At 35.4% G+C, this 19,087-nt stretch overlaps 2 protein-coding genes and 1 long non-coding RNA gene across 4 annotated transcripts in view; all 3 read right to left on the reverse strand.

Moving 5' to 3' along the window:
* The window catches only part of LOC149478108 (uncharacterized), a 175,099-nt gene that overhangs the window by 20,908 nt on the left and 135,104 nt on the right, over window positions 1–19,087 (reverse strand). The window lies entirely within an intron of this gene.
* LOC149478109 (myrosinase 1-like) lies at window positions 2,763–7,948 on the reverse strand. The gene is made up of 5 exons (XM_089709899.1): window positions 7,845–7,948; window positions 6,999–7,669; window positions 6,152–6,460; window positions 3,191–3,435; window positions 2,763–3,004 (listed from the first exon to the last, which is right to left on the reverse strand). Exons 2-5 carry the CDS (start codon window positions 7,641–7,643, stop codon window positions 2,845–2,847), a joined length of 1,359 nt encoding a protein of 452 aa, XP_089566025.1. The 5' UTR covers window positions 7,644–7,669; window positions 7,845–7,948; the 3' UTR covers window positions 2,763–2,844.
* LOC149478110 (myrosinase 1-like) lies at window positions 12,816–18,827 on the reverse strand. 2 transcript variants are annotated; one of them, XM_089709888.1, is made up of 6 exons: window positions 18,705–18,827; window positions 16,866–16,981; window positions 14,347–15,017; window positions 13,793–14,098; window positions 13,272–13,516; window positions 12,816–13,019 (listed from the first exon to the last, which is right to left on the reverse strand). In XM_089709888.1, exons 3-6 carry the CDS (start codon window positions 14,989–14,991, stop codon window positions 12,860–12,862), a joined length of 1,356 nt encoding a protein of 451 aa, XP_089566014.1. In that variant the 5' UTR covers window positions 14,992–15,017; window positions 16,866–16,981; window positions 18,705–18,827; the 3' UTR covers window positions 12,816–12,859. The 2 variants fall into 2 exon arrangements, with proteins under 2 accessions (XP_089566014.1, XP_089566013.1); XM_089709887.1 differs by lacking the exon at window positions 18,705–18,827 and adding an exon at window positions 17,344–17,429.

Genomic DNA, 19,087 nt, shown 5'->3' on the forward strand with positions numbered 1-19,087 from the left:
CGTCACATTTCGTTCAACCAGTGGTGGCGCGTTTTGGAAGTTTGAATTTAGCTCCCATATTTTGCTCTTTTTGAATATTATTTTAGGGGTTTAAATGATAAGTAAATAAAAAAAAATCCTTTTCATTATAATATGTATTACGATAGTAATTTTATGCATATTCCCTATTCTACCTTCACAAATAAATCATTCGGTTAGGATGGGAGTGGGGAGGACGGGATATGGGAGCATGGGATGTGGGAGGATGGGATGTGGGAGGATGGGAGTGGGGAGAATGGTAGTGGGTAGGATGGACTGTGGGAGGATGGGAGTGGGGAGGATGGAATGTGGGAGGATGGGAGTGGGGAGGATGAGAGTGGGGAGGATGGAATGTGGGAGGATGGAACGTGGGAGGATGGGAGTGGGTAGGATGGGATGTGGGAGGATGGGATATGGTAGGATGGGATGTGGGAGGATGGGATATGGGAGCATGGGATGTGGAAGGATGGGATGTGGGAGGTTGGGAGTGGGGAGAATGGTAGTGGGTAGGATGGACTGTGGGAGGATGGGAGTGGGGAGGATGGAATGTGGGAGGATGGGAGTGGGGAGGATGGAATGTGGGAGGATGAGAGTGGGGAGAATGGTAGTGGGTAGGATGGACTGTGGGAAGATGGGAGTGGGGAGGATGCAATGTGGGAGGATGGAATGTGGGAGGATGGGAGTAGGGAGGATGGAATGTGTGAGGATGGAATGTGTGAGGATGGGAGTGGGGAGGATGGAGGATGGAATGTGGGAGTGGGGAGTGGGGAGGATGGAATGTGGGAGTGGGGAGTGTGGAGGATGGAATGTGGGAGGATGGAATGTGGGAGGATGGAATGTGGGAGGATGGGATGTGGGAGGATGGAATGTGGGAGGATGGAATGTGGGAGGATGGGAGTGGGGAGGATGGAAGTGGGGAGGATGGGAGTGGGGAGGATGGAAGTGGGGAGGATGGGAGTAGGGAGGATGGAATGTGTGAGGATGGGAGTGGGGAGGATGGAGGATGGAATGTGGGAGGGTGGAATGTGGGAGGATGGGAGTGGGGAGTGGGGAGGATGGAATGTGGGAGGATGGGAGTGGGGAGGATGGGAGTTGGGAGGATGGGATAGGGAAGGATAGGAGTGGGGAGTGGGGAGGATGGGAGTGGGGAGGATGACGGTTGGGAGGATTGGGGAAGATGGAAGTGGTGAGGATGGGAGATACTGAGGGGATGGGATGGTTTGTTTGTTTGATTGTAATGAATAGTCTCATAAACTTCCGGAGCGATTTTGATGCAATTTGGCACAGACAATATTTAGACCCTGAGAAAGAACATAGGCTACCTTTTATTGCGAAATATGTACCACGGGCGAAGCTGGGGCGGACCGCTAGTAAATAATAAATTTATAATCCATACTAATATTATAAATGCGAAAGTAACTCTGTCTGTCTGTCTGTTACTCAATCACGCCTTAACTACTGAACCAATTTGCATGAAATTTGGTATGGAGATATTTTGATACCCGAGAAAGGACATAGGATAGGTTTTATCCCGGAAATCCCACGGGAAGGGGAACTATGCGGGTTTTTCTAAGACTGCGCGGGCGATGCCGCGGGTGGAAAGCTAGTAGATAGTATAAATCGTCTCATTACTTACCTGCTTGAGGTAAGATAATGATATATATAAATTGATGATGACGTGTTTGTATTGATATTGAAAATAATCAATACAAACACGTCAATTTTGATCCTATAAACTGGATGGCTGAAATGAAAAACAAAGGGCATAACCTAAAAAATGTAAAAACTTCATAATAATTATTGTGCAATTGTGATTCATGTTTGTAGGTACATTTAACTAAAAAGGTAATGAATGACGATTGAAATATTAACTTACGTAGCTGTTTTCACATTTCTCAATTCAGGAGCGTAAAAGTCTGGGTTGTTTTTATAGAACATGTCAACCAATACAGCGTCCACTTTAGGTAGATTTCTACTGTCTGCTTTTTCGAAATTAGGTTCCATGACAAACAAAAATAACACATAAAGAACAAAACTGATTACAGACACCTTGAATCACAAGAAATAAGTTATACAAGAAACAAAACCAAAAGCGAAATTTAGCAACGACGTGAGTAAACCAAAACGTTGGGATCACTTGTTATTTACGCAGCTGTGACGTCATGGCAGATGCAGCCAATCATGGATGTTTTCGGTCACGTGGTAATTTTAAAAAATATGATGTTTTTTCTCGACGATTTATAAACAAATAAGCTATTATTTATATCATTTATTAATTTAAATCGCTTTAAAAACCTTATATATATATGGATTACACAAAAAAGTAATTTATTTTTTATACTGTCAAATAGCCTATTAACATTTTAGAGGCGTTATTTTTCATTCATTAAAATTCTTAGTATGATCCTAGTAATATTGTAGACTGCAAACTTTTATATATTTTAATTTGACTAAATGCCAAATCCTTCTAATATAATATTACAAATGCGAAGTTTGTGCGGGTAGATGTATATTTGTTACGCTCTCATTAAAAAAAGTAGTGGACGGTTTTAGATAAAACTTTAGAGTTTGTAATATAGGCTATACATTCGAAAAACACAATATAATGTGTTTTCTAAAGTGTTAATCTCATGAAATTTACTGGTTTTTTCCCGAAGATTCGTCTAGTTAGTGGGTGAAACTGATTGTAGTGTTTATAAATTAATTGTATTGAAATAAATAAAACGAAACATAATATTCTATAATTTAAATATTTATTATTGGTAGTCTCTTGTTTGTCTTTATTTAATCATCAGATAATATATGTAATTCTTAAAAATATATAAATTAATGTCCTTCGTCGATCCACATAATTCTAGATGAAGGTTCGTAGTCGGGGTCAATCGTACGACTTCTAATAATCTCTTTATATACAAAAGCTGATTTTCTTGGTGTACGTGTTTTTTCTGCACTTTCGAAGTCGACATGGTATAGACCGAAACGTTCTCTGTAAATAGAAATAAATCATAAGAATCAAATTAATAATATTTGGATTGTAAGATCTAAATAAATATGATATGTGTGTGTGCTTTTATCATTTTTTGATACACATCAGCTGCCTTTATTTAAAAAGATAATACTTTAATAAAATAAAATATAAATTGCACAATAATTGCATCGTTTCAATACTTACAGATAACCTTCCATCCATTCGAAGTTATCCATCAAACTCCACGCCATATAACCCTTAAGATTGACACCAGCTTCTAAAGTATCAAGCACGCTGTTCAAAGCAGCTCTGTAATAGTTTATTCTGTCATCATCCTCCAACCCTGAGTCGGGATCACTGGACCAGCCATTTTCAGTGATGTAAAAAACTGGATGATTATATTTTTTACTAAGAAAAGTGAGTGAATTGTAAATGCTGTTCGGTGCTTGCTGAAATTGAGACAAAATTATTATTGCAGAAATATATTTTTCGTCTATGGCAACAAAGAAAGTGTTGAGTGTTCTGTCAACACTATTTTCCCGCGCTGTTTACTATTCAGTTATTATATGGAATGGTTTTAATTACTATGCGTGCCAACTAAGAATAGGACCGCGCTTGCTGCCAACTTCACACGAAAACCCTCAAATTAGTACTGCCAGCAAAAAAATGTGCGAAAAAGAATTTTCATATAATTATTTTGTATTGTTCATGATTCTATTTAATTATTGTATAATCGTTATATTCATTAAAAAATACTATTTATTGAATTTCACTGATGGATTATGGATAAATTAATGATACAGGTGTGGAAACAGTATTCATAAAAGTTAACATTTTCATAGTTAATGCGGAGATAGCAGTGACAGCGACAGCAATGAAGATTCAGAATACGACGACGATGACGCTGTGTTAAGTGGTGTAGAGCAAATATTATCCGATTGATAAAAACTGAAATAATATATGTGTTTTTTTATATACGTGCTTTTATTTTCAAATCCTACTCATTCATAATAAATTTGGCGTGAAATATATTAGAAATACCAACAAAGCGTACATTAAATATTTAAACTGAATATTTTATTGATCTTAATCTTTAATCTTTATTGATTTTTTTGCACACCATACGCTTTGGTAATGAAGTTAGCGCGTATTACTGAACAATATGGCGTCTTGACAGTCCTATTCTTATTTGGCACGCATAGTAAAGTAATTTAGTTTATAAATCAAAGAAATGTGTAAAAGCGAAATTAATAACATAAATTAACAAACCATTACGTACATATTACATGGTATTAAGCTATAAGTAGACCGTACCTTACGAATAATATTTTGTAAAATTAATTTTTACTTTTCATTTAACCTTAACATTTTAATTGGGCTTGAAGTGAAATAAATTGGATTTACTACAGGGAAACCAGTAAACACGATGTTACTATTTTAAATTTTAATATGTAGGTAGGTACTACTCGACCAAGCCAACTAGACCCTTTTCAACTGTGACGTCACCCGCCCATGTCTCGGGTACAGATAGCAAAAAAAAAAAATTAATAATATCACTGTTCGCTCTCCGCTATGAATAGTCTTATTTTTCCCCATTTCGAGGGCTGTCTATGAATAACAACACAGTAAAAACTTAAACAAATAACAACGAAAAACTTAACAGTCAACAACAAGCTTTAACGATTAATAATAAAAAGTACAGAAATAGTCGGAACCTTTAAGATGTCCTTGGATCTGTAAATGTGATTTTAAAAGACCCGAAATTGTGATTGCTTTACGTCTTCGCTCCGGACACATTCCATTGAATCAGTTTAAATATCTTATGCGTAAATCGAATACAATGAATTGTGCACAGTGTGGAGTGGTTGAGGATGTCTATCATGTCTTGATGGAGTGTGTCCGGAACCAAACTGAACGGAAAAGAGCCCTACCAGATGACTATTTAACTAAGGTTGGATTTTGTAATAGCTGTCTAGCATTTCCGATGTCGGACAATGCAAGACAGCTATACAAGCTAGGTAATGTGTATTTAAATCAGAGCTAATTACATGTTTTTGAGGACATACGGAGCGACATAATCGACTTCCGACTAAGCTCCTTAAATATAGATTAAAAAAAAAAAAAAAAAAAACTAGCGATGCGAAACGTACGAATGCGTCGATGCTGCGAACCGTACTAAGGCGAACGCGGTACCTGAGGCGGTAAGCGGGCGGGGAGGCCGCATTCCACCCGAGCGTCTAGTTGGCTTGGTCGAGTAGTATCTATTGTGCTTATGTGCAAGTACCGTCATACCGTGCACTTGAACAGATTTTGAAGTTATTACTGCAGGAAAAAAGTATTGAAAAGGACACAAGGTAGGTGGTTTTTCCGCTAAATATAACTTGAGTTGATTTTGTGTTGGAAAATGATTGGCGTGGTAATAATAATTATTAAAAAAAATACTTAATAACGTTATTATTTCTATGCAATCCAACAAAGAATAGGATCGATTCTGCGCCATTTTGAGATGTCATAAGTTTTACTTGATTAACTATTTAAGTTAAGAAAAAACGTTTGTATTTAAATAATATATTAGGTAGTCAGAATATTACCTAATCGTATTGTCAAATCGTATTTAAAAAATAATTGTTGTCGACATCCCTATTCTTACTTGGATCGTTTAGTATGCTCGAGGCACGTAGGTACTCGATATAGGTACCTAGATAATGTCTCTGTAATATACCTACTATACTATCTTTAATATATATAAATCTCGTGTCACAATGTTTGTCCTCAATGGACTCCTAAACCACTTAACCAATTATAATAAAATTCGCACACCATGTGCAGTTCGATCCAACTTGAGAGATAGGATAGTTTAAACATGTAGGTACCACGGGCGACGCCGGGGCGGACCACTAGTACTATACTATAATTAATGTCCTTACTAATATCACAGAATAATAACTAGGTGGTAGCTACTAATATTATAAATGCGAAAGCGTGATTAATCGTTTGATTGTCATTCTTTCACGTCGCAGTGGTGCAAATTTTTGATATATTTTTGTTAGAGGAGTCTAAAGAGTACCTATAGGCTACTTTCACCCGGCGTGGAATATCTCATTGCTGGGATTTTCCTTAAATACGCAGGCGAAGTGAGCTAAGCTAATCTAATTTAAATCTCACCTTTAACCATGTTGAGGCAGATTGCGGCCATTCTGGGGGTGTATAGCTACCAACATCGGCATCAGCATACAAAGAGGGTGTAGGGTTCCAAGTCTTATACTGTTCATCTGCCGATATTAAAACGGCCGTGTAATGGTTAACGCCAAAGAAATCAGATGCTCCTCGAACTAAATCTTTCTCTTCTTCAGTGAATTCTGGCATACGTGACCTTGGGTAACCCTGCTCCTTGCTGTTTTGTGCTACTCTTTCAGATAATTCCTTGGGGAAACCACCTTCTTCTGAGAAGATAGGCTCCGCATATAAGCCCCACTGAAATTTGTATAAAAATTTTCATCAGTATGCCTCATTGTTTGATTTACTATTTTATTTTGAAGTGATCTTGATTCATATATTATGTAACTAGCAAACCGGGCGAACTCCGTTTCGCCACCAGAGACACCTTTTCTTTGCTATAAATCTCACGGAGCCCGAGACCTTTCCAACGAATGCAAAACCATGGAAATCGGTTCGTGCGTTCTGGAGTTATATCGTCAGGAAGGAAAACCCGGCTTATTTTTATATAGTAGATAACATTGCTATCTAAGAAATTCAAAACAAAAATCTGTCATCATGTTTCATGATAAAAATAAATAATAGTTGTCGTGTGATACTAAGATACTAGTTATTTCCTAATAATAAAATATGTACCTAATATGTACTTGTTCCTAGATAAGTTTATAAACAAACTAACTAATAATACCCAAGGCTTACACTTGAACTTGTCTGATAGTAATGCTCGTAAATATTATCATAACATTGACATGTTTATCAAATTCCGCAATATTATATAATTGTATCATTATCTTACCTCCGCCTGTCTTCTCATCTCCGCAGCCATCTGATCCTCTTCAGAATCAGTCAAAGGACCAAACCAATTGACACTTATCGTAATACCACAGTTTCCTCCTTGTGATGCACGGAACTCTTTGTCGTACACGTGGTATGCTCTAGCGTGACCAAGAACTAAGTGCTTAGCGCAGAGGTAGACGCCCACATCAGTAGCATTTAGAATGGGTGCCTTTGTGGCGGCACCATAACCTTCATAGCATACTTCTCTAGGTTCGTTGAAAGTAATCCAATGCTTGACACGGTCGCCAAAACTGTCAAACACAACCCTTGCGTAATCCTCAAACCATTCGGGGAATAGAGGGCTGGTGAAACCACCCAAATCTTGAAGTTTTTGTGGCAAGTCCCAGTGGTACAAAGTTACCAAGGGCGTAATGTTATATTTGAGCATTTCATTGATGTAGTTGTTGTAAAAATCAACGCCTGGTTGGTTGATTTGATTGGCTATACCGTTGGGTAAGATTCTGGCCCAGGAAAGGGAGAATCTATAGGCATCTAAACCGAGTTCTCTCATCATTTCGACGTCGCGTTTGTAATTGTTGTAGGAGTCAGCGGCTTCGTCTCCATTGCTTAGATCGCGAATGACTTCTGGTTTGGTGTGTGTCATGCGATCCCAAATGTTTTCACCCTTACCTAAAAAGAGTAAGCTCAATATTACTACAACTACATCGACTTATATAGTGATATTGGGTTAGATAGAATACTTTAAATGTGTAGAACAGGGGTAGCTAAACAGCCTCTGACTTCAATCCAAAGGTGAAGATGCTTAAATGAACACTTCTAAATGATCAATTTAAGACATACATACCATCAGCATTCCATCCTCCCTCTATTTGGTAAGATGCTGTGGCGGTTCCGAAAAGGAAGTCATCTGGGAACTTCCTTTCTTGTTTTGGTAGAGCGTAGCAGCTCACAACTAATAAAACGCTGCAAAAAACATATTATATTATTCAATAAACTTAATAATTAACAAATAAATAAAAGTACTGGCTGTTCCTCGCAATGTTATACCAGCATTGCTCCGCTCCTGTTGGTCTTAGCGTGATGAAAAATGAGCCTTTCTCGATAAATGAGCAATCTAACACCGAAATAATTTTTCAAATCGGAGCAGTATTTCTTGAGATTAGCGCGTTCAAACAAACAAACAAACTCTTCAGCTTTATAATATTATTAAAGTATAGATTAGGCGCCATAAATGGCTATATTAGCTGACATATATATATGTATGATATTATGTAATGTCCTAAATAAGGGTTCAAAAAGCTAGATTTATTAATTCTCCTATCAAAAAATTAAAAATTTATTGTTCCTTTACGTTGTTTCCTATTTAAACCATCTATATGGTTAAATTAATCACAAGCGAGAAGATTTAAATAACACGAAAATGGCTTTAAAAAAGAGAAATAATATTTACCTTAGTATAACCGCCCTCATCTTGTAACTATGCAAAGAAACAGCATCGGGAGTCTTATATATGTGACTATTCATCAATAGATAATCGATAAAATGATAAATGGTAACAATCGAGATTTTTCTGCTAATCCGATACGAATCTACGTCTCAAATAATAAAACCACAAGCACTGTAAACAGCGAAATTGTACTTGAAAATGGTACCCTTAAAGATTTTATTGGCCTGTCTCTGGTGTAAAAATATCATTCTTTATCAATATGTATTGACATGTAGGTACATAGGGATGGATAAACAGCGACAGCGACTTTGTTTTAAATACTACCAGGCGTGATTTAAAACTGAATACAATTAATTAGAGAAGAACTTAATTAGTTGAATTGCCTAAATTGATACTTGAAACGGAACTCAATAGTACCTAGTTAAGTATATTTTTAGGTTGCTTGATTATTTTATGTTTTCTTCATAATTATTTAGCTTCCGCCCGCGGCCTCGCCCGCGTGGTGTTTTGATAACAGGTAGCCTATGTTCTTTCTCGGGATCTAAAGATTGTCTGTGCCAAATTTCATCAAAATCGGTTGAGAGCATTGAGTTATTATGTACTTACTACGTAGTACATAGTAATTCAATGGTTGAGAGGTATAAGCGGGAAAGCGTAACAGGCAGACAGACAGACACTTTACTTTCGCATTTAAAATACATATTAGTAGGGATAGTAGGGATTGTATTTGAGAATCGAGTAGCCGACTATTATGGCCGTTATACTTCATTGGAAAACACATGCTATTTTATTTATATATTTGATTTTAATCCGAAACTAACCGGGGCTGAACCTTGTCGAATTGTTAATAAACTACTTAGATAGTTTTATACAGGGTGTCCCACTATTGGTATACTAAGCGCGAAGCTTAGCATACACTGATCACGCAAAAAATACTTAAACAACAAAATTACGTTAAAAATTTTTTGCTAATAATTCCTGAAAGTCCATGTTTTCTTCTCTAGCTTCGCACAGCCGGCATGTATCTCTTCGGCCTTCGCTAATGTGAGCATTTTGTCTATGAAAACATAATCTTAAACGATAGCTCACGTGCTGGTGGTAAAGTTGGGCGGGTTGCTTGTTTTGGGTGTACACATAGAGTTTTAAGAATTCATCTATGTATTTGAAAAAAAAATGCGTCTGGTGTTTTATAAATATTTTTTACGAAATTGGCGTATGCAAAACTATAACCTCCTTTAAGCTTAATATACCAACAGTGGGACACCCTGTATATCGAATTTCCAATAAACTTAAATAACTCGAAGTAGATGGTGGTGTGACACAAATAAATAAGTTTGTATCAAATTCTAGAAATCATTATCATAATTTGTTATATTCATGCTGTATAGCTGTCTCGGCCGTAGATATAAAAAAGTCCCGGAATACCTTAGTTATGACATTTTTATCGCTTAGAGGCATTGATTATTATAAGTAAAAGTCTAGATAGGTTATCAAGTCACTAGTTATCAGCGTTTGTGGGGGGGCACGATTAAATGTGGCTAATTAGCCACAATTTACTACAGTTGTCTCTTTTTCGCTTTCTAAATCATGCCATCTTTGACGTCTAAATTCTAATTTAAAATTCGCTAACCATGTGCAGTTCGATCCATCTTGAGAGATAGGATAGTTTAAACATGTAGGTACCACGAAGCCGGGGCGGACCGCTAGTTATATTATAATTGCTTAGACTTTAGAAGTAGAAAAATACTTTTTTAACTACGACTAGGTACGATCTAATAACAATATAACTAGATTTGTTTTATTTGTGTTTAAGATTTGTAAAGTGAAAGGATGTCGCCTGTGATTAATCCATCAGTCCTCGGAATCACAGACACAATAGAAAATCTATTGTGTCGCGCCCCGATCGGGCCTTACGGTGGTCAATGGGTTAAAATGCTGATCTTGTGCACGTTTCTACGAATATTCCTTGACTGAGGTTTTTATTCAATGCACGGATTATTTCAAAAGAGCATGCCTAAGGTGGATAAGGTTATTGTAAGGATATCTCAATATGTGTTAACAGTTTCATATCCCTATGTATGAACGAGAACTGTGTAGGTAGTTGATATACTTGATCTAGTTATAATATTTTTATCTAATAAATATTTCTTACTAAAAAAATAAACTAGTTATGTTTCTATTGGATAATTCAATATAATAATAAAAATATTAGATAGAATAATGAATAATCGAATTCATCTTTTAGGTACCCTCTTAAATAATAATATGTGTCTAATACAAATATGTGATATTGATCATCTGTCTGCTGTGATTAATATCTATGTATCTACATGCTTATTGAACTTATCAGCCAGTTAAAATGTATTATTTTTTAAGTACAGTTTATACACTGATGTCGTAGTCTTATGATAGAGGAGCCCTGCATCAACAGTTGTTCGGGGCCCGGGGGCCGGATGTATGGCTTTTTGCTCTTCATCATTAATAAATAGGTACCTATAGTATAAAAACGAGCGTGTCTGCCAAACACAGGGGTCAGAACTAGTCAGAAGTGAAACTTCTTTGGCAAAATTCAAAGATATCAATCGTCGCAATACTCCATGACGTGACAGTATTGACCAAGTATTGACATATCGCGACCTTGAAATTTTTCCAGTACTATTATAATATATTCTGTGATTTTACTCTCAACCTTGCTCTCAACGCGCCTAAAGAAGTTTCACTTCAAAAATCTATAAGAATAGGTATGTTATGTTGTCAGTGTGTGTAGAATTAAGGGCTCCATTATATACAGCCTAAATATGCAGGGCCTCTAATATAAATACAACCCTAGCAACATAGTACTCATAGATTATAGTATCAATTCTAGATTATCATCGAGACATTTATAAGAAAATACGCGGATACAAATTCAGTATACAGTATATTTTTGATAAGATACTTCTCAAGTACACTTCAAGTTTAGGTTTATTTATAACAGACTTCAAGAAAAGCGTTACCCTGTATATTTTTCTAATTTAGGTAGTTTATTTTGCGGGAAAAAATTGCTAAATTGCTTTGTTGTGACCACCACACATTCACCTGCATGTTTTTTCCCATTGAGCCCCAAGTGGCCCGATCGGTCCACGACACAATAGATTTTCTATTGTGTCTGTGGTTCCGGGGCCTGAGTTAAATACGACTTCTTAGACTCGATTTTGATCCACTACTTTAAACAGAAAAATTCCATTCTGACTTTGATAAAGGATCAGCACATATCGAGGCATTGGCAATAATTTCATGATTTGAAAAATAATTTCATGATTTGAAGCATGTTTTTATTAAATATCCTAGTTCCTACTAATATCCTATCCTATCCTAGTTCCTACGAAAATTTGTGAGGATGTGTATGTCATGTGTGTGTTTGTTACTCTTTCACGCAAATACTACTGAACCGATTACAATGAAATTTAGCACACATATAGAAGGTAACTTGGATTAAATTCAAATTCAAATTATATTTATTTGCAAGAATGTAGGTAGTTACAAATTTTAGATGTTAACACATAGGATAGGTTTTATCCCGGAAATCCCACGGGAACGCGAACCATGCGGGTTTTTCTTTCAAAATATAATTAATCATAATTTCGCACAATGAACGACTTCGCTCTGAGCGTATCAAATTTTAAATCGATTTTAAAATGGGTAATCTAGCGGGGGATTTATATTCAATTGTTATTGCCCTTCGTGAGATACCTATTACATGCTATTACCTACACAAAAAAAAAATGGTATAGGTAATTATTACCTACAAGATTTTCGCCCGCGTCGCGTCGTCGCCTGCGTTTTCAAAGAACCCACATAATTCCGTCCCCTTGGGATTTCCGGGATAAAATCTATCCTATGTGCTCATCTAAATTACCTTTGCTCTAACAAGAAGGTCAAAAAATATTTTTTTATTATTACATATTTGAGTTATTAATATGTACTTATAACATTCTTAATAGTTACCTACAGGCTACAACAAGATGATAACAAATATAATATAATGATGAATAAGCTATAATAATAATTATTATATTATGCAAATTTACTTAATAGTCATAATTTTAAAACTACAGAATTGAATAAGTAGTGCGCAATTATTTTATTATAGTTGTTAATTATTCAAAAGTGGGTGGATGAATAGTCGATAGTCCATTCAATTAACCGAATAGAATATTTTAATAATATTTTTATAGCACTGGTAAAAAATTTACCTATAAGTGTTCAGAGTAATAACAAGCAATACATCTATGATCTTTAATAATTATTACAGTATTTAATGTAGGTAAATAAGAATATTATCTATCCAACGAGAGATATAATTTTAAGCGGGAAAATGAAAATCAATTAACTGTACAAAAACTTTATTATAGTATCAAAATAATCTAAAATTAGTGTCCTTCATCAATCCACATAGTTCTATTATGTGGTTCATAGTCCGGGTCAATAGTTCTACTTCTTACAATTTCTTTGTAAATGAAAGCAGACTTCCTTGGCGTACGTGTTTTTTCAGCACTTGTGAAGTCAACTTGATATAATCCGAAGCGTTCACTGAAAAAAATAGAAATTCTTTGTATCGAAAGTCATTGATTACAACGCCATCTAGTGTCTAAACAAGAAAACTTATGTTGCAAAATTTTTATTATCTATCAGTATTGCCAGCTGTAAATTGGAATAGACAAAGTAGAACTGCATACAGAGTAAACAATTGATCCATAAACAATCAACTTTTTTTAGCTTATTATTTTTCGTTCAAGATGGAACGGATATTCAAGAAAAATTAATAACAAAAATGGATCTTACAGATAACCCTCCATCCATTCAAAGTTGTCCATCAAGCTCCAGGCCATATAACCTCTAATATTCACACCGGCTTCCAAAGCATCCAGGACACTATTTAGAGCTGCTCTATAATATCTAATCCTGTCATTATCATCCAATCCAGCTTCTGGTGTCGTGGACCAGCCATTCTCTGTGATGTAGATGTCTGGAGCATTGTATTTCTTGTGCAAGTGTATTAGGGCGTTGAAGATACTGTTTGGTGCTTGCTATAATGGGCAAGATGGTGAAAATAAGTGGACATTATGAAGAATTGGGAGAATAGTGAAGAAGATCGAACATACATTGTTTTACACTCGAGCCTAGTTAGTACACATTATATACATAGGTATATACAACATTTCTATGAGTTCTGGTTAAAAGTTGAATCTACGAGACACGAGTACAATTATTTGAAATGGATTACTGCGGTAGATATTTATAAGAATGTTCACGGTCAGAACTAACTAATGTCTAATTAAACTATTAATTTAGGTATGTCTTACCTTCAACCATCGGGACGCTGATTTCGGCCATTCAGGTGGGGTATACACACCGACAACCGCATCATCATTCAAGGATGGTACGGGATTCCAGCTCTTATAATCATTGGCTGATATCAAAAGGGCAGTATAATGGTTAACACCGAAGAAATCTGCAGTTCCACGAGCGAGTTGATTCTCTTCTTCTGTGAATTCTGGCATACGGGATCTCGGGTAACCCTGCTCTTTACTTTTCTTGGCAACGATTTCGGAAAACTCTTTGGGAAAACCACCGTCTTGTGAGAAAATTGGCTCAGCGTACAGGCCCCACTGAAATGCAGAGAATTTTTTTGAAAAAACAACAAAAAGTGCATAACGTAATTAATGATCTTATATTTTGTAGGATTTTATACTAAATAATTATACATGGTTAGTCAGAAGATTGGTTTGCGAGTAAAAAAAAATTACTATATCGACCAGAACTATAGCGTCTGCAATTCCATAAATGTCGAAACGTGAATAATTTTGTAAACGGTTAAATTGACGATGATTTCCTTTTATCTTAAAAATATTTTTACCTCAGCCTGGCGTTTAATTTCAGCTGCAAATTGGTCCTCTTCTGAATCCGTCAGAGGCCCTATCCAATTGATACTTATCGTAATGCCACATACTCCATTTTGACTTGTACGGAATTCGTTGTCATATACCTTGTATGCTCTAGCATGAGCCAGAACTAAATATTTAGCACAGAGGTAAACACCAACATCTGTAGCGTTAAGAATGGGAGCTTTCGTACTAGATCCATACCCTTCATAACATATTTCCCTTGGTTCGTTGAAGGTGATCCAATGTTTGACTCTATCACCGAATTTCGCATACACAACTCGGGCGTAGTCTTCAAACCATTCTGGGAATAGAGGGTTGGTAAAACCACCTAAGTCTTGAAGCTTTTGTGGTAAATCCCAGTGATACAAAGTCACCATGGGTGTAATGTTGTATTTGAGCATTTCGTTAATGTAGTTATTGTAGAATTCGATGCCTTTTTCATTGATCTCATTGGTTAGGCCGTTGGGAAGGATCCTAGACCAGGAGAGGGAGAATCTGTAAGCGTCTAGGCCAAGTTCTCGCATCATTTCGACGTCACGTTTGTAATTATGGTAGGTGTCGGCTGCTTCGTCTCCATTGCTCTTGTCCGCGATAACTTCAGGTCGGGTGTGTGTCATATGGTCCCAAATGTTTTCGCCTTTGCCTGCAATGAACATATTTAGTTAAATTACATTGTTTAAGAACTAGTAAGTCATTCTCAGTTTTCAGTTGTAAAACTGGCTTTTCTAACGTATGTGCATTATTTTACTGGTTCAAACGTGTATTTCCAAACCGAATATCGACTCCATAAAACCTTTTAATTCGGAAGAGATAGAGAGGTAGGAGCTCAAGAAACGCAAATTAAATTTTCTTGTGATGAATAATTATTATTAATAATTATGATTTTATTCGTGTTTTTGTAACACATAATATTATATTTAACTACATTTCCTTATGTCTTGGTTCTCGTGCATTATTGAGAATCTCTAGAATGTAAATGTCATAATAACAACTATGTTAATTTTATTAGCATTGTAAATAGGCACTAGACGCGTTACTAGATAAAATAAAACACTTCAGTTAAACATTGTAACCAATAATTAATATGATAGCAGAAAGATCCTACTTCCTACTATCCTACTAATATTATAAATGCGAAAGTTTGTGAGGATGTGTGTGTGTTTGTTACTCTTTCACGCAAATTCTACTGAACCGATTGCAATGAATTTTAGCACACATATAGAGGGTAACTTGGATTAACACATAGGATAGGTTTTATCCCGGAAATAGCACGGTAACGGGACCTATACGAGTTTTCCTTTGAAAACGCGGGCGAAGCCGCGGGCGGAAATCTAGTAAGTATATTATATATCTGATCATAATATTTGTACAATTGCTTTAAATTTTGTAAACTATTAAGTACTTCGTTCTTTAAATTATACGTTTATTTTTTTACTAGGTTTCCGCCCGCGGCTTCGCCCGCGCTAGAAAAACCCGCATAGTTCCCGTTCTCGTGGGATTTCCGGGAATGCGCCATTTTCTCGGGATAAAGAGTAGCCTATGTCCTTTCTCGGGTATCATTATATCTCCATACCAAATTTCATGAAAATTGGTTCAGTAGTTTAGGGGTGATTGACTAACAGACAGACAGACAGAGTTACTTTCGCATTTATAATATTACTAGCTTTCCGCCCGCGGCTTCACCCGCGTTTTCAAAGAAAAACCCGTTCCCGTAGGATTTCCGGGATAAAACCTATCCTATGTCCTTTCTCGGGTATCAAAATATCTCTATACCAAATTTCATGCAAATTGGTTCAGTACCTAGTTAAGGCGTGATTGAGTAACAGACAGACAGACAGAGTTACTTTCGCATTTATAATATTACAATAAATACAATACAATAAATATTGTAATACCTGAGCATTGAGTTACTATGTATGAACATGGGTATGAGTAACTCAATGCACCTGAGTTTACCTAACACGTCATGTTTTTATTAATTTGTTTTATTATTTTAAAGAGGCCATAGTAACATAATATAATCAAAAATATTCAAGCAATATTTAAACTGTATCTACATTTACTTACGTTAAACTCTATTTTAAATTTTAATGAAAATAATAATAGTTAAAAAAAACTAAAAAACACGCTTTTTATAGAAACCGAACTTAAAAATGGAATAATTTTATCAAATTAGTGTATTGTCATCGGTCCTCAATAAATCTACAAAGTTTGAACGAAAAGTGGGTCAAAATCGCGCCCAAAGAAGTCGGTTACAAACAAACAAACATACAGGTGAAGCTAATATAAAGCGTGTAAAAATATTATATCTACATGATGACACTACATGATGACACTACATGATGACATATGATTTGTACGTGTACAGACTTGAAGAGAGAGATTTGAATTTACTGTTATAAAAATTTTACACGCAAAAACGCAATGATTTGTAAAATAATGTAAGTATAATATCTTATAATAAGTAAATTAGGTACTAACAATATCATACCATCAGCGTTCCAGCCTCCTTCAATCTGGTAAGATGCAGTAGCAGTTCCAAACAGGAAGTCACTGGGAAATTCTCTCTCATTTTTTGGCAAAGCACAGCAGTATACTAAAAGACCACTGAAAAAATTCATTATTGCCATGAAATATCGAGATAAAGAACGACATTTTAACCATGAATACCTATCTTTTTATAGTGGAGAAACTGTTACATATTTTAAGTAAATAGATTTTTTAAAATAATAAACATTGTTTATTTGATTCAAATGTGTTATGTGACGAATCTATTTCGATGTAGCCATGAAAGGGAAATAAAATAAACATTTCATCAATTACAACAATCGTAAATTTCATCGTATCAAAATTAAATCACTGATGTTTTATTTAAATATTAGTTATTATTTTTTTATTACAAACAATATACTTACTAATATATAACTACGTTGGTAAATGGATATTAAATTTATTATATAGATTTTTACCTTAAGATTATCACCTTCATTATAATTATTAAAGTAACAAACACTTATAAACAGAACTCACATGCAATGATATCACCACGGTAAGGAGCTACTGGAAGATAAATAGATAAATTCTATGATCACAGGTGATTTATACGTAGGTATGAGTCACTTTGTTAGGACAGTGGAGTCGTAAGCGCGAGGGTTCCGTATATTGTATATTATCACTACATAGTATAAAACAAAGTCGCTTTCTCTGTCCCTATGTCCCTTGGTATGCGTAAATAATAAATATAATCATGGACCAATATAATATAACTAGCTTACCGCCCGCTTCGCCCACTTTGTCTAAAAAATTATACAAGGTACTAAAACCTTCCTCTTGAATCACTCTATCTATTAAAAAAACGCATCAAAATCGGTTGCGTTTAAACTTTAAAGATTTAAGCATACAAAGGGACATAGGGATAGAGAAAGCGAATTCGTTTTATACTATGTAGTGATAATGGAGATGTTTGGATCAACATACCTACTTACGATTATGTAAAATACAGTTTAGGTACCTACTTAGTCCATTGAAAAGTTACATTTGGGGTTGCGTTTTTTAGAGGACGCAATTTTATTTTTTTTGATGTGAAGGAGGGGTCAGTGTGAAGCTATCACCAAGTTTGTGGGCTCGCTGATAAAAAAATTTGTTAACATTATTTTGTTTTGTTGCAAATTAGGTAAATTCTCTACAACTTTGGTCCAGTAACTTTTTGTCGTAGAACAATAATTAAAAAAGTTATAAGTAAGCGAACATGTTCAGAAATTAGAGATCATATTTATATTTTTCAATAAAACTTTTATTTATCACTAGCTTTCCGCCCGCGGCTTCGCCCGCGTTTTCAAAGAAAAACCCGTTCCCCTAGGATTTCCGGGATAAAACCTATCCTAGGTCCTTTCTCGAGTATCAAAATATCTCTATACCAAATGTCATACAAATTGGTTCAGTAGTTAAGGCGTGATTGAGTAACAGACAGACAGAGTTACTTTCGCATTTATAATATTAGTATGGATTTTACGAAGAAATGATATCAGACCATTTCTGTAGATTGTTTTTCGAGGAACAACTTTTACATATAATAAATAGCTAAGGTTTTACAGCGCTCCGAAGTGAGTACTATTTTTCACGCACCAACTGTCAAAGACGGGCAAATAATACATTTTTGAAATGGTAGTTTAAAATGCGCTATTCGACAAATAAGTATTAAATGGTATTAACCAAGGATTGAAAAATCAGCCCTAAACAAATACTAACAGAACACTGAATACGTCATTATGTAAGTACCTACATATATAAATTTGTTTATAGGCATTGAGTTACTTACTAGTAATAATACCTCAATGTTCGTGGATGTGATTGCCTTGTAAATTATGGTACCTTCGCCATTTATTAAAGGATGTCCTAATAAAACCGATGTGAGATTGGATATTTGACCTCATAACGTCTCGGTATACGTTCATACAAATGAAAAAGTGCCATGGTTTAAAATAAATTCCTCACGTAACTTCTAATTGCCATAAATAACACTCACTTGAATAAATTTTATATATTTTCTAAATAAAAAATATGTTTTTTACCGTTTAGCGCCCTTTTTGACTGAAAATACCACAGGAAAATACATAAACAAGTCTTTTTTTGCTGTTGGCATTAGTGCCTTTTCGACAATTGAGTTGGCAACACTGGCTGTCAAATGTAAATTTCGTAATTAGTATTTACGAA

This window comes from Colias philodice, chromosome 23, assembly GCF_061535455.1.
Source record: "Colias philodice isolate Cphi_HAF_F1 chromosome 23, ilColPhil1 Martin Lab GWU primary, whole genome shotgun sequence".
In the NCBI taxonomy this organism is placed as follows: Eukaryota; Metazoa; Arthropoda; class Insecta; order Lepidoptera; family Pieridae; genus Colias; species Colias philodice.

Bases quoted from the DNA above. Each gene is read 5' to 3' on its own strand.
- LOC149478109 (XM_089709899.1), bottom strand. From the start codon at position 7,643: ATGACACACACCAAACCAGAAGTCATTCGCGATCTAAGCAATGGAGAC. The intron at 6,461-6,998 runs GTAAGATAATGA...TACAAATTTCAG, and splicing joins AGATGAGAAGACAGGCGGAG to TGGGGCTTATATGCGGAGCC. The intron at 3,436-6,151 runs GTGAGATTTAAA...TCTCAATTTCAG, and splicing joins CTGCCTCAACATGGTTAAAG to CAAGCACCGAACAGCATTTA.
- LOC149478110 (XM_089709887.1), bottom strand. From the start codon at position 17,363: ATGAAGGTGATAATCTTAAG. The intron at 16,982-17,343 runs GTAAAAATCTAT...GAATTTTTTCAG, and splicing joins ATGAAGGTGATAATCTTAAG to TGGTCTTTTAGTATACTGCT. The intron at 13,020-13,271 runs GTAAGATCCATT...TATTTTTTTCAG, and splicing joins GAATGGATGGAGGGTTATCT to TGAACGCTTCGGATTATATC.